Consider the following 13,497-nt stretch of genomic DNA (forward strand, 5'->3'; position numbering starts at 1 on the left):
TCATTATATTTTAGACTGTACATGTACAAGTATGTACTTATCATGTATGCAATTCTCTGACTAGTGTTCTCCAAATATCTGGCATAGCAGGGGTATGCAAAGGAGTTGATTAAGAATCTCCACAATTAACTAAAAGGCTGCAACTTCATGACTGCATGTCACTTTTAGATTCTGTGATTTTCTTTTATTGTAAGTAAAAACATAAAAAATAACAGAATTAGACATAAATATTAAAACAGAGGCGTTTATGGAAAATGCCAATATTACATCACATTCAGACCATTCGGGTCTTTATGACGGCTACCAATACAAGGTAAACGGTAAGTTCCAAATAATTCAAACTGTACATTTTAAACAGTTAACCATTAGTGATGGTCATTTTCTAAACCTCTTCACAACTGGGTAGATCTGATTTGTGGTGATGGGGTTAAGTAGCAAAGGAACAAAATATGCATTGGGAAGAGGTCACCGTATGTCAAATGTGAATGTTGCAGCCTAAATGTACATTTATCATCCTAATTATTTACTCTTTCTCATCCCAGTCAATTTGCATTATGAACATTGGTGGTGACAGGAGGAAAAAAATGCTCAAACGAAAAGGAAGTAGTTATCCAAAAATCATTTGTTCAGCTACTATCAAAATGTTCCTGTAATGAAAGGGTCATTTCACTTTTAGTTGAACAAACTACTTGATTAACTTATCGGTACATTGAGTATTTTGGAGCTAGCATGATACAAAAAGTAAAGTTCCTATTGGTCAGCAGCCAAAGGACAACTTACATAATGGAATATACAGTATATATTTTTAAAACTATACAATACAAATTATTACAACTGAAATAAATATGGTGTCTTTTGTTCCAAAGTTATTTAAATAATAATGTTTCTACATCGCAGTTTTTTTTTTTAAAGAAAAAAAAAAAAAACAATAGAAAGTTCACGTTTTGTGTTTGTTGGTGCCAAAATATCTTGAACTGGGTTTAATAGCCAGTTTTTTTTTATTAATCTTATAGATATGAACCAAGTCCTTGGCTATTGCATGCTTCCCTTACTTAGTTAAATTAACTTAGATGTACGTGTTTCCAAACAATACTCCCCCTGTACAAGATGAGCAGCATAGCTGATCTGTGAATGAGTGTTTGAAGAAATCAATACAATAGTCCCTTTGTTCGTTGCGGCTTGGAGTTAATGTTGATTTTTGAGAAGGTTAGATGTCAAATATCCATTTCCTAGGAGTTTTTCTTTATGAGTAATGTTTGAATTAACGTAGCAGTTTCTTCCACAATTCAAGTTTCTTTTTTTGTTTTTTTTTAAAGATCTGTCTTCATTTTTTGAGGTTCTTTCTACAGTTAACAGAATCCCAATGATGAAGGCTTCAAGAAACACCTGTTGGTTTATGAAGTGTGAGTTAATATGTCCATGGTCTGAGTTCTATTGTATGTCACTATCTAGAAGTGCATTCACCAAGCCTCGGGTTTTAAACAAGCAGCTTGTTCAGTGTGTTCATTATGGCTTCTCAATGCCCACACAAAACGGAGTACAACTCCATTCAACTATAAATAACAAAAAGAAATATATTATGCTCAATAAATAAATACAATACATAATGCAATCAAATCCCTCTTAAAAAGGTGAATAAATAGCTTTGGATGGACAGCAGCTTTTGGTGAGTATTTTTCACCCACAATTTAACATAGTCCTTTTCTTCTTTAGAATATAAGATAGCAAATTCTTAGAACAATTCTATTATTAGTCATCCCACAATATCGAAAGCTTCTGTTTGTTTATGGTATCCACTGACCATAAAAAAATACATAACATATGTCCTTTCAGATGGCGCCAAAATTCTAATAAATCTCTTGAAAAACAATTACTATATATCGCTTAGGTAATTACCTAGTCCTGTATTATTCCGTGTTTACAATTTGCAAGAAAAATGAGAACGTTGGGTAAAGCATTGCATGGTGAGAAATCAGCCATCTGTTTGAACTACCAGTGAAGAGATTATGCAATTGGTGAGTCCAAACTCATCCAGCGTTCCACGGATTATCATTATACTGTACAATGCAGTCCACAAAACCTTTATGAAACTACCGTACATAAATACTGTATGAGTTTCATCTTGATATGAAAATAATTTGAGAAGCAGCTTTAAATGAGTTTCAATTTGGATATAAATAATAATAATTTATTATTTAAGATTATTAAACTGCAAATTCACATCTACCTTATTATTTGCTATTTTCCCATTGTTGTTTAAGATTGACTGTTGTCAAATTACTTTAGGAAGACTTCAATGAGGATTACACAGTCATGTATCAGTAAAGTGAGGAAATAATTTCCTATGACCATCACTTTCACTTGGTATAATCTATACCTCACTGACACTGGTTGGTTAGAACAATATTGGTTATTTTGTCCCACAGGACAGTGAAATTTAACCAACAAGTGTGTAAAGATTATTCTATCCATTAAATATTGTGGAGATGATTCGGTTTAATGTGTCATGACAGATACATATGTAACGCTTCTCACTAATCAACGCATACCCACAGAATTACATGTGCTATAACTCTCTCCTACATATTAGCTTCAGCAGTCTCATATTTAATCTTGACCTGTCAAAACTATGCACAAGCAGAGATCTCCATGAGTGGTCTGACTCACCAAAAAATGGTATAATTAGCATATTGATTAAGTATAGCTTCTTAAAAGGATACAGGCATTATAAACTTTGCTTACAACATGACACTGCCCTATAACTGTAAAGAAAGGAAAGGCACACTAAAGATGCATTCTAACTAAGAGCCTAGGGCTGTGGTGCCATATTTTGACTTGGGCAGACAATGTGTCAAAGAATAAGTGATGCACCTTGTGACTGGGCAGATATTTTTTAAAACTGATGAAATCCTACGTCAGTTTTCTTTGTTTTATGATCAATACTTGTTCATGTTTTCCATTTCTTAACCAAAGTCTTATATTAATATGATATAGTGGATGTTACATTTTGAGAAACTCCATTATATATATATATACAGTATCAATCTATTTCACAATCCAACCCCCTGATTTCTCTTGAACTAAAACACAATCTACTTTAGGAACCCAGTGTGATTAAGGGGATGGTTGTTTTGATGTACAGAGGCCTAAAATCGGGCACTCTCTGAGCTGCTCCTGTAGCTAGGACTTCGGCTATGGCTTGGAGAACGACTCCGAGTCCGGCTACGGCTGTAGCTGCTGTAGCTGTCATAGCTCCGGCTTCGACTACGACTGTGGGAGTAGCTGCTCAGGGAGCTGGAAGATGAGGGACTAGGCCGGTAGTAAGGAATTGGACGCTTTCTGGCACTGAAAAATAAAAGGGAGGAAGCCATTAGTTCAAAACTTAAACACAACTGCCCGAAAAGCAGGAATCTGCATTGTGCAGGTCATTAAAGCACTTAAGGAGTTAAGAAGTTATTGCGGAGACGGACAGTTGTTAGTGTTAAACATTTTGACCATGAATGTTATAATGTAATTATGTTTTGTGTAGTACCTACAGTAACCTGCATTATAGAATCAAATGACAGCAACCCTTAGAAAATACCCACAAACAAGTCGTATCTCTATGGAAGGTGTTAATGACATAATGTAATACAGTTGCCTCATCTAGAGGATGAACAATCCTGTTTTTGCCTTAACAATGTTTGAAGATCTGCTTTTGATATAAAATCATTTTTTTTCTTAGTGCTTTCTCACTTTTTTTACAGTATGATATAAGCTACAATGAAGGGAAAGGAATTTCTGAAGAAGAAGAAAAAATCACCACCCTTGTTTACTTATATTAAATTCGTAGGAATTTTATCAATGTCTTACTCATGGTTTTGTTTCATGTACTGAAAAAGAAAAACTACTGAGTTACTGACATGCTTGCCAACATTGTCCTATAAAAGGTGATATGAAGGAACAATGACAATATTTCCTAAAAGACAGATTTAACTATTTCACTGTGAGAGATGTTTCATTATATTGAAATGAGTTGGCAATACCTTTAGCAGAAAAGTGTTTATTGCAATGGTAACAAAATTAGCAATGTAATCTTTTTTTATTGCAAAGGATTCATTTTCTTATTTATTAAGATCATATTTGTTCGTCTTCACAATCATTGTGATAGTGTCAGCATTTCTCAACTAGTGAACTTTGAACTTGTATCCTACATTTGCCCAGTGTGTTCATATTCTCCCGATCCCACATAGATGCTGAAAATTCAGAAGCAAGAGGTTAGTATATTATTGGATCCAAAAGCATGAATTACTGTTAGTACTCCCTTTTAAAAAGAATTACACTCCAGTCGCATTACACATTTTGTGCATCTGAGAAAATGAACACTGCTGTACTTCAGTGTCTCATGTTAGCGCATGCTACCGTTTGCAGTGCAGGAAATTCTCATTTTCACTGTGGTATGTTTTCTTATTAGCTACATTTGTAAGTAGCTTCAAAAGGTTTGAAAAGATGCTGATTTTTATATTTTTTTAAAAGCACACCAATAAAAAGACAAAAGGACCAGAGAGCAAAAGTACAATGTCTACAGGTAAATCTCACCCTTCATCGGGCATCATCTTATATAGTGACTGGGAATGTAAGTAACATCCACAAACAATGGAGCCAATTCATGTGTTATGCTGAATAGCGCTCAAAAAGCTCACGTCAGAGCAATCACCCATCCACGCGTGTGAAAACAGTATTTGCATGGTTTTACTGATCTCAACACATGTAGTGGTGATTTTCTTAGTGGTGACCAAATAACCCATGAGATTTTTTGAATGTACATTATTTCCTGGGAAAGTATTGTTGCATATGTCCCCCCCCCCCTGTATGTTGTTGTCTAAAGCCCCCTCTCCTCCACCCCCAAAAAAAATATTATGATGCACATTTTGCTTGTAGTGCCAGTGGAGCGTAATCCTATTTAGGGAAAGAGAAAGTTTACCCTTGCCTGGTTAGAGCTGTGCAAGACAGATAGAACAAATTATAAAGAGGCTATAGTCTTAGAAGTAAGATCCCCAATCTGAAAAAAAGCCTCTATAGACTCAGACTCAGTGTGAGCAGTTAGTGACTTTGACAAAAGGATGGACATCCCAATAAACTCCTCACATGTAAAGAGACGATGGAACTGCAGTTGGAAAAGGGAGGAGAGATATGGTTACCGTGATAACCAAGCGAACTTGCTGTAGTGCACTTCACTGGAAACAGATGTCCATGGGGAACCTTGAGATGGAATGGAATAGTACAAATTGACATAATAAAGAAATATACATCAAATGGGTAACATGTCCCTGGACTTACTGCACCGACACACTTTATTCGAGCAAATACCCGGTATGTACCTGGCAGATACCTGGAATGCGCCACTCCTCACCTCTGACAAGCCCCGTTGCATTTGCCTTCCCAGCCTGGGTTCATGCCTGGCTGACGGGCGGCTGATCTGTTAAATGATAATGATTAGGATTTAATAGGCTGCAATGCTTCGCGTGTCTACCAGATGGCATAAATTCCTGAATTGTAATGCAGTATATATATATATATACTGTGCAGTATTGCAGCCAGAGGGAATAAAATGCTTCAATCCCTGCTTGGAAAATAACTCAATGCACTCGGGCAGAAAACAGTCACAAACCTCAATACACCCGGGTATACCCGAATTCGTGGGACTAGCCAAGCTCGAATAAAGTGTGTCGCCAGTGTAGTCCGGCTAACAGCCTTAACATCTTAAAATGCCTGTTCACTTAGTACGTTTTTACAAGCCCAAACATAAAATAAGACAAGTCAGATAATTTGGCTTTGTAATATCAGTGACAACACACGAATACCTGACAAAGAGACCTGTGAGGTCTGAAAAGCTTGTGCAAAACAATGTTTTTGATATTTGTCTGTTAAAATATACTGAAGGTAAAAAACCTACATGTTTTACATACAAATAATGCTACTAGAAATCTTTAATGGCACAGGAAGTAGCTGCTACAATACTCAATGTTGTACTGAAATTCCTTAATTAACCCTCAACATTCTCAAACCTGTATCTTTCTCTTGTCCTGTTCCCCAAATGTTAAAATCTGCAGCACCAAGGAAAAAGTTTTTGCATTTTTACTGAACCAAGATGAATTAGTATGCAATCTTATTGCTGAATTATGCAGTGCTATTGTAAAACTACAGTACATATGTCAGTAATCTTCAGGTAGAAACATGAGAGCTTATATTGAAAACGACCATGTCAAAGTATAAAGTATCGAGAATGAATATGTTATTTGCTTCCATAAGGTGCTGACCTCTACTGCCCACTACAAATATTATAGAGTAACTCTTAGGCTTTGTCCACAGTGCTACTTGCCTCGCGCGAGCTTTCCTCTCCGGCGATGTGTTGACTGTAGGTTTTTGGAAAGCGAGGGGGTGGGCGCAGTCATGACATGGAGGGGCATGTCAAGGAATTTTCATACATGAGAACACGCCTTTAGCAAATAATAAAATGCGTAATGCCATGAAATTTACAGAAGTATTCTGCAAACATATATATATATATATATATATATATATATATATATATATATATATACACACACTATGTAATGCATGAAAACATTCCTTGTAAAAAGAAAAAAAAATTACAAAATGTGATGCATTGAAATAAGTATTGAACGCTACAAAAAAAAAAAAGAATGAAATACAAGTATTGGTCAATACGTCAGAAATTTCTCTCCATAAATTATCATTGATATTTCTGTCATTGTATGAAGTAAGGTTCACGTTTGCAAACCTCAGAATCAATTTTCAATAGTTCAGTTGTCCATATTCTCACAGCAAGAAAGCACAACTCAACTGACAAAAAGTCATTTGAATAGTATCCAGGCAGAAAAGCTTACTAAATTTTCATTGGCTGTTAGCCGCTCACATGACCAGGCTGTCTCGCTGCAATTGCAAACACGTTTGTCTCCTCCGCTTTTGGTATCCTCGTATCTCATGTGCACATGCAATCTCGTGCTCACTATGGCCATGCGCTTTGGAATACACGCGTTTGTTTGTAGCGCAAGCAATATAGCTCGCTCCGTAACTTGCACTATGGACGAGGCCTACTCTCCTGCAATTATATTGTACTACAAGACTGCATTGTTAAGCACTTCTTGAAGAGGTTGCTTTAAGTGATACTATCTCCAAGAGAAAATAGTGAATAGTGTGTAGTGATGGTATGTTTATTAACTTTATCATAAAGGATGGATTTAACAACATGTTTACAGCCACTGGTACATAATGAATGTTAGCACTGTGTCTGCGCTTCACCTTGTAATTCTTCGGGCCTCCATGAAGCTGGGAGAGTCCCTCCTGCGCTTTCGGATAGGTGAGTAACTCCTGGACCGGCGTCGAGGACGGGATGTATCAGTATCATTATGACGGGCTCTGGTCTCACTTTCTTTTTCCCTAAATGAATCAAAAATACAGATGTGTCATTTTTACTCTTATCATTAGCATCTCCTAAGAGCTAATTTAATCAATTCAATTGATATGTTCAATATGAAGAGCAAAGCTATGGAAACAATACCATTTTCATTAGAATGAAGACAAAGAACATATTGGAGATAAAAATGTTGATCTTCATATGTTTTTCTAGGATAACTTTACAGAACAGAAGTATTTTTGTTTGCTCCTTTCCTGCTATGTATCTTAACTTTTTTCTATCTCCTGGCCTCATGGAAATGTTACTCCCTCTATCCACTACAAACTCCTCCATCCTGGCCCACACCCAACATCACCATACACCCTGGACTACTCAAAAGCCTTTCACTATCTACGGAATGTTGGTGGAGAACTCTAAAAACCAGCACACCAACCACTGCTCATTCTAATGGCAAACACCACAAATTTACAACTTGCAAACATCTACCCAAATTTCTGCTCATACTATTACTCTCTTTAGCAGGTGATATTGAACCTAACTCAGGTCCTCCCATTTCAAATCTGTCCCATGCCCCTGAGAATTCCACCTCTAAATTCCAAAAAGGGCTATCTGTCGCCCATATAAATATCCGGAGCCTGCTGCCCAAACTGGACGAACTAAGGGCATGGTGCCTTATGCATAAACCCAAAGCCATCGTTCTTACAGAAACATGGATAACCCATAAAACCCCTGATGCAAATATTGCCATTCAGGGATACTCCATTTTTAGGAGAGATAGGTCCAAGAGAGGAGGAGGGGTGTCATTTTATATTGCAGACACATTACAATTTACACTGTTAAATTGCCACCCAAGCCCACCCTCTTTTGAAATTCTAGTTGGCAAAATCTGCCTCCCCTTTTTTAAGCCCATCTTGCTCGCTGGCATCTACCGCCCCCCTAAAGCCCCTCTACAATCCCTGGCTGATATCACCCAGTTTCTTGGCTCCATTTCCTCTCTAAACGAGAAGAGTGAGCTGCTAGTTCTTGGGGATTTCAACTTCAACTGTCTTGACCCAAAAAACCATACAATGCAGATACAACTCAAGTCACTTAACCTATCACAACTCATTTCCCAACTCACACGGACAAACCTGAAATCGCATAACTATTCCTTGCTAGACTGGATTCTCTCCTCAAACCCCAGGAGAATCCAATCCTCTGGCATCCTTCCTGACATTTTCAGTGACCATGCAATAGTGTACTGTGTAAGGAAAATTAAAACGCCCCATTCAAGCCCTAAAGTTCTCCTCACTAGAACATTTAAAAACTTTAACCCACAACAGTTTCTGGATGACCTTACCAACTGCCCATGGCACAGAATCGATTTAATTCCCGACCCTGATTCTGCGCTCGACTATTTCCAATCCGAGTTCTTAAAACTGTGCGTTACCCATGCTCCACTACGCAAAATAAGGGGAAGGGGGGCCCATCTTCCATGGGTTACATCTGACCTTATTGCACTCTACCAGCTCAGGGATACCTTGTGGAAAAGCTACAAAGTAACTGGCACTACCAAGGAACTCAATCACTACAGATGCCTGCGGAACATGTGCACAAGGCAAACAAGGCACGCAAAAGCACAATATTACTCTGACAATCTCCACCAAAATACATCAAACCCAGCTAACTTCTGGAAGGTTATCAACAATATATTCCAGCCTCCTAACCATCAACAACCAAGTAATATCACTAAGGGGGATATTACTCTGACAAACCCCACTGACATTGCAAATGCATTCAATGATTACTTTGTGGGGTGTGCCACTAACTTATTAGCAAAACGCAGCCCAAACCACAAACCTGAATCTCATCCTGGGAGTGCACACATAGCCCCACCCCCTCCCAACACTGCCCACAATTTTCCATTTGGCCCAGTATCTGAAGAGGAGATTACACAAGCGCTCCTCAAACTAAAACTAAGCAGCCAATGTGGACCTGATTTACTACAATCTAGGTTCCTACGACTTGGTGCCCCAGCCATTGCCAAACTAATTGCTTCCATAGTCAACTCTATCCTGTCTGCAGGCCATATCCCTAAGACCTGGAAAACTGCCAGAGTTGTCCCAATCTTCAAAAGTGGGGACAAAAACATTGTCTCAAACTACAGACCAATCTCACTTCTACCAATTCTATCCAAAGTCATGGAAAAATGTGTCCACTCCCAATTAAGCGATTACTATACCAAGACAAATTTCCCTAGCCAATTCCAATCTGGCTTTCGTCCAAGACACTCCACCGTAACTACCCTGCAAAAAGTTTGCAATGAAATCCAGTGTGGAATGGAACGGGGACAACTCACTGGTGCAGTATTCCTAGATTTTGCAACGGCTTTTAATACAGTTGATCATGCTATCCTGCTTAACAAACTCCAGAGCTCTGGAATAGGGAAGCATGCTTTAAACTGGTTTCAGTCCTACCTATCAGGAAGATCCCAACATGTGTCCATCTCAGGCTCTAACTCCAACCCCCTGGATATCACCTGTGGTGTCCCGCAAGGCTCTGTTCTGGGGCCCCTACTCTTCTCAGTGTTCATTAATGATCTTCCCACAGCTTGTAAGGAAGCCTCAATACACATGTATGCAGATGACACAATCCTATATGCACACAGCCATAGCCTCTCTGACCTTCAACACATACTTCAGTCTGACTTTTTGAGACTCGAAAACTGGATTTCCCAAAACAAACTGTTTTTAAACACTGACAAGACTGTAACAATGGTATTTGGGACCAAGACTAAATTTTTAAAGCTTCCAGCGACTGAGCTCCAGATTAGAACCAACGCTAACACCACCCTAACCCCTGTCACTAGTTTTAAATACCTGCGCTTATGGTTTGACTCCCACTTAACATTCGGAATGCACATTGATACCCTGACAACCAAGACCTATGCCAAACTAGGGGTACTTTACAGGAACAAATCCTCCCTAAGTCTCCTGGTCAGAAAGCGTATCGCACAGCAGATGCTAATGCCAATTATTGACTATGGAGACATAGTATATGGCACGGCACCTGAAACCCACCTTAGCAAACTTGACACCCTCTACAATTCAATTTGTCGTTTTGTTCTCCAATGCAACTACAACACACATCACTGCGAAATGCTCAAATAACTAGATTGGTCATCACTAGAGTCTAGGTGCAAAGTTCACCTTTCCTGTCTTGCCTTTAAATTCTTTATGGGCAAGCTACCCAGCTATCTGAACAAGCTCCTCACCCCTACCACATGCAGCACTTATCACCTGAGATCAGACTCCAAAAGACTGTTCATGGTCCCAAGGCTCAACAAAGTATCCGGACGTTCCTCCTTCTCCTTCCGTGCACCCCAAAACTGGAACAACCTACCAGAGACTCTCACATCCACCACCAGTTTAAGTTCTTTTAAATCTAAGGCTGTCTCACATTTTAATCTGGTCTGTAACTGTTTCATTCGCCCATAATATATATTTTCTTTAACTGTGCATGCAATGTCTTGTATATAATGTATACCCTGTTCATTTATGTAACTGTATTTGTAACCATGTATTATTTGTCCTAACTCTGTGCCTAGGACATACTTGAAAACGAGAGGTAACTCTCAATGTATTACTTCCTGGTAAAATATTTTATAAATAAATAAATAAAATATATACTGTAGCAATAAAACTAAACATTATCACCACAAAGTAAGTTATAGTATCTGCCCAAAGTGAGGGTTTTCTCCTTTTTTTACTGCTGTGTGATTCATGTTATAAATGCCTATCCGGACTGTGGTTGTGAAATGTTTTGTGAGTTAAATTTTTTTTTTCCAGTTTCACGAGTTATATTACACCAAGCTATACCGGGCTAAAGAAAATTGCAAACTCAGCCTTAGATGCTTCAGATACAAAAATAGACGTAGGATCTGCTCAAGGTTAATTCACCCTTATTCACACTTCCCAAAATACTTATAAATTAATGTTTTCACTTTTGATCTCCATTACCAGAGGGGAGGTGCAAACACAGTAGGTAAAACTAGATACAACTGAAAACAGCACATGTTATTGGTGAAAGGATAGTTAATGATGATAGTGAATGATACCAAAAAATATAACTTTTAATAAACATTTTAAAAATAAATATAATGCTTCAAACAATTAAAACCCACTAACATAGAAGGCCTGTACCTTTAAAAATGGGGATCTGTATGTGTGGATTAGTAGAAATACATATATTAGATCTCAGTGCCAGTTAATTCGATTAATATTGCTAATTTAGTCTGATCAGTAAATTGTTAACTGCCAAACAAGCTTCCAGTTAACTGTAACTTTTTTACATCTTAATATTAGAGATGAGCAAATCCGCCCCAAACCGTTTCCCTAATTTTCTCGCATTTTCCCTCCAAAGTCCGTTTCGCAGTGAAAAATCCACAAATGGATTTGGTCGGTTTTAATTTGCATTTAATTTGCGGTTCAAAAAACGACATTCGATACAATCTGTTGACGGATTTGTAGAATCCAATCCGGGGATTCAGTAACTCATGGCGGATTCTTAAAAATCAATCAATGGATTGCTGAATCTGCGGATTCAATTCTACAAATCCGTCAATGGATTGTGGAATCCATGTGTCAGGTTCTTCCTGACGTCCTGGTCTGAAGTACCCATGCATGTCCACCGGAACTGCTGTTGCTCTTACTAGTTCTCTGAAATACTCTGTAACCTGATAACTCTGCAACTGTAGTCTGTCTCACAGCCTGCTAATATAAACCTCCCCTTCCTCCCTCTCAGTGCCTGTTTATACTGGTTCCTTCACCACCTGCTAGGTTTCTGTGTTTATTGCTCCCGGCTGCTGCACTGCTGTTTGTTGCTCTTGCCGCGGTTGCCTTGTCCTGCTTTTTTGTGACAGTCCTGTTCCCTTGTCCCAGCCTGCTCCCTTGCCTCAGTACTGTTCAAGCCTTCTCGCTGCCGACCTCTGTCTGTGACCCTAACTAGGCTACATTGCCGGCTGCCTCCGACTTCTGCCTGTGACCCCGACTATGCTACATTGCCACCTGCCTCCGACCTCTGCTTGTGACCCCAACTATGATACAATGCCATCTGCCTCTATGACCCTGATGAACCATGCCTGCTCCCTGCTATTCCTGCCACTGGGATCCACTCCTGCTGTAGATCTCTCCTTGACACCATGGAGTGTATTGACAATAATAATAAAAAAATCTGCAAAACCCGACTCGACTTTTTTTGAGATTGATCCGATGAAATCCACGGACGAAGGAACTGGCTGATCCGCTGCAAATCCAAATCCACCCAAAAATGTGCCCATCTCTACTTTATATACTAACTTCTCTTGTTAGCTACGTATGATTATGGTGGCTGCTTTCTTACAAACCCTCTCACAAACTTAATTAGCTTGTTAGGGTTTACTGTGAACATGCTCAACTACAATGTTATTCTTGGGCAATCAATCTGCCTGCTGAGAGTTGTAGAAATCCTCTCTGCCTTATGTATAACATAGAGCAGCTCCAAGCAGAATCGCTGCAGTCTAAAGAGGCATATACTGTACACTCTGGAGAAATGAGAATGTCTCAATTACAACCTATATCGCTGCACTTACATTGAGCCCTAGCAGAGCTATGCTCCTTGTTGAAGGATAGCTACCTCTGACTGCGTTCCTTGATCAAGTGACACAACCACGTCTCTACTTATCACTGTTTAGTAAGCACCCATATTTGAGCTATCTCACTTTTACTCCCTATTTCCTAATTCATTTTTGCCTTTCCCAAGGATTATTACATTTCCTTGTATCCATGAACCCTAAAATGAATAAATTCTTACTCACATTTCTCAATGTATCCAGAGTCTCTCTTGGGTTTAATAAATAAGGGCTACCGTGATTGCTCCCATTTATGTGGGAGGTATGAAATAATATATGAACAGGTGAAAAAAAGCAGTGCACTGCCTGCAATAAATGGAGGAGGCTAATGGTAGCAAAAAAACCTTTTAATTAATAAAAAGATCAAAACATTTTCTGAGCGTTTTCTGGATGACCCAGGGGTGATGTTTTGATCCTTTTATTCATTAAA

At 38.6% G+C, this 13,497-nt stretch overlaps 1 protein-coding gene across 3 annotated transcripts in view; it reads right to left on the reverse strand.

Annotated features, from left to right (window-relative positions):
* Positions 1–204: 204 nt before the first annotated feature.
* SRRM3 (serine/arginine repetitive matrix 3) overlaps positions 205–13,497 on the reverse strand; it is a 524,720-nt gene continuing 511,427 nt past the window's right edge. For all 3 annotated transcript variants that reach the window (XM_075589834.1, XM_075589835.1, XM_075589833.1), the window contains 2 exons: positions 7,306–7,443; positions 205–3,345 (listed from right to left, as the gene is read on the reverse strand). In XM_075589834.1, the coding sequence (XP_075445949.1) occupies positions 3,147–3,345; positions 7,306–7,443 (337 nt within the window). In that variant the 3' untranslated portion in view covers positions 205–3,146. The remainder of the gene's footprint in view (positions 3,346–7,305; positions 7,444–13,497) is intronic.

Source organism: Ascaphus truei, chromosome 3 (genome assembly GCF_040206685.1).
Source record: "Ascaphus truei isolate aAscTru1 chromosome 3, aAscTru1.hap1, whole genome shotgun sequence".
In the NCBI taxonomy this organism is placed as follows: Eukaryota; Metazoa; Chordata; class Amphibia; order Anura; family Ascaphidae; genus Ascaphus; species Ascaphus truei.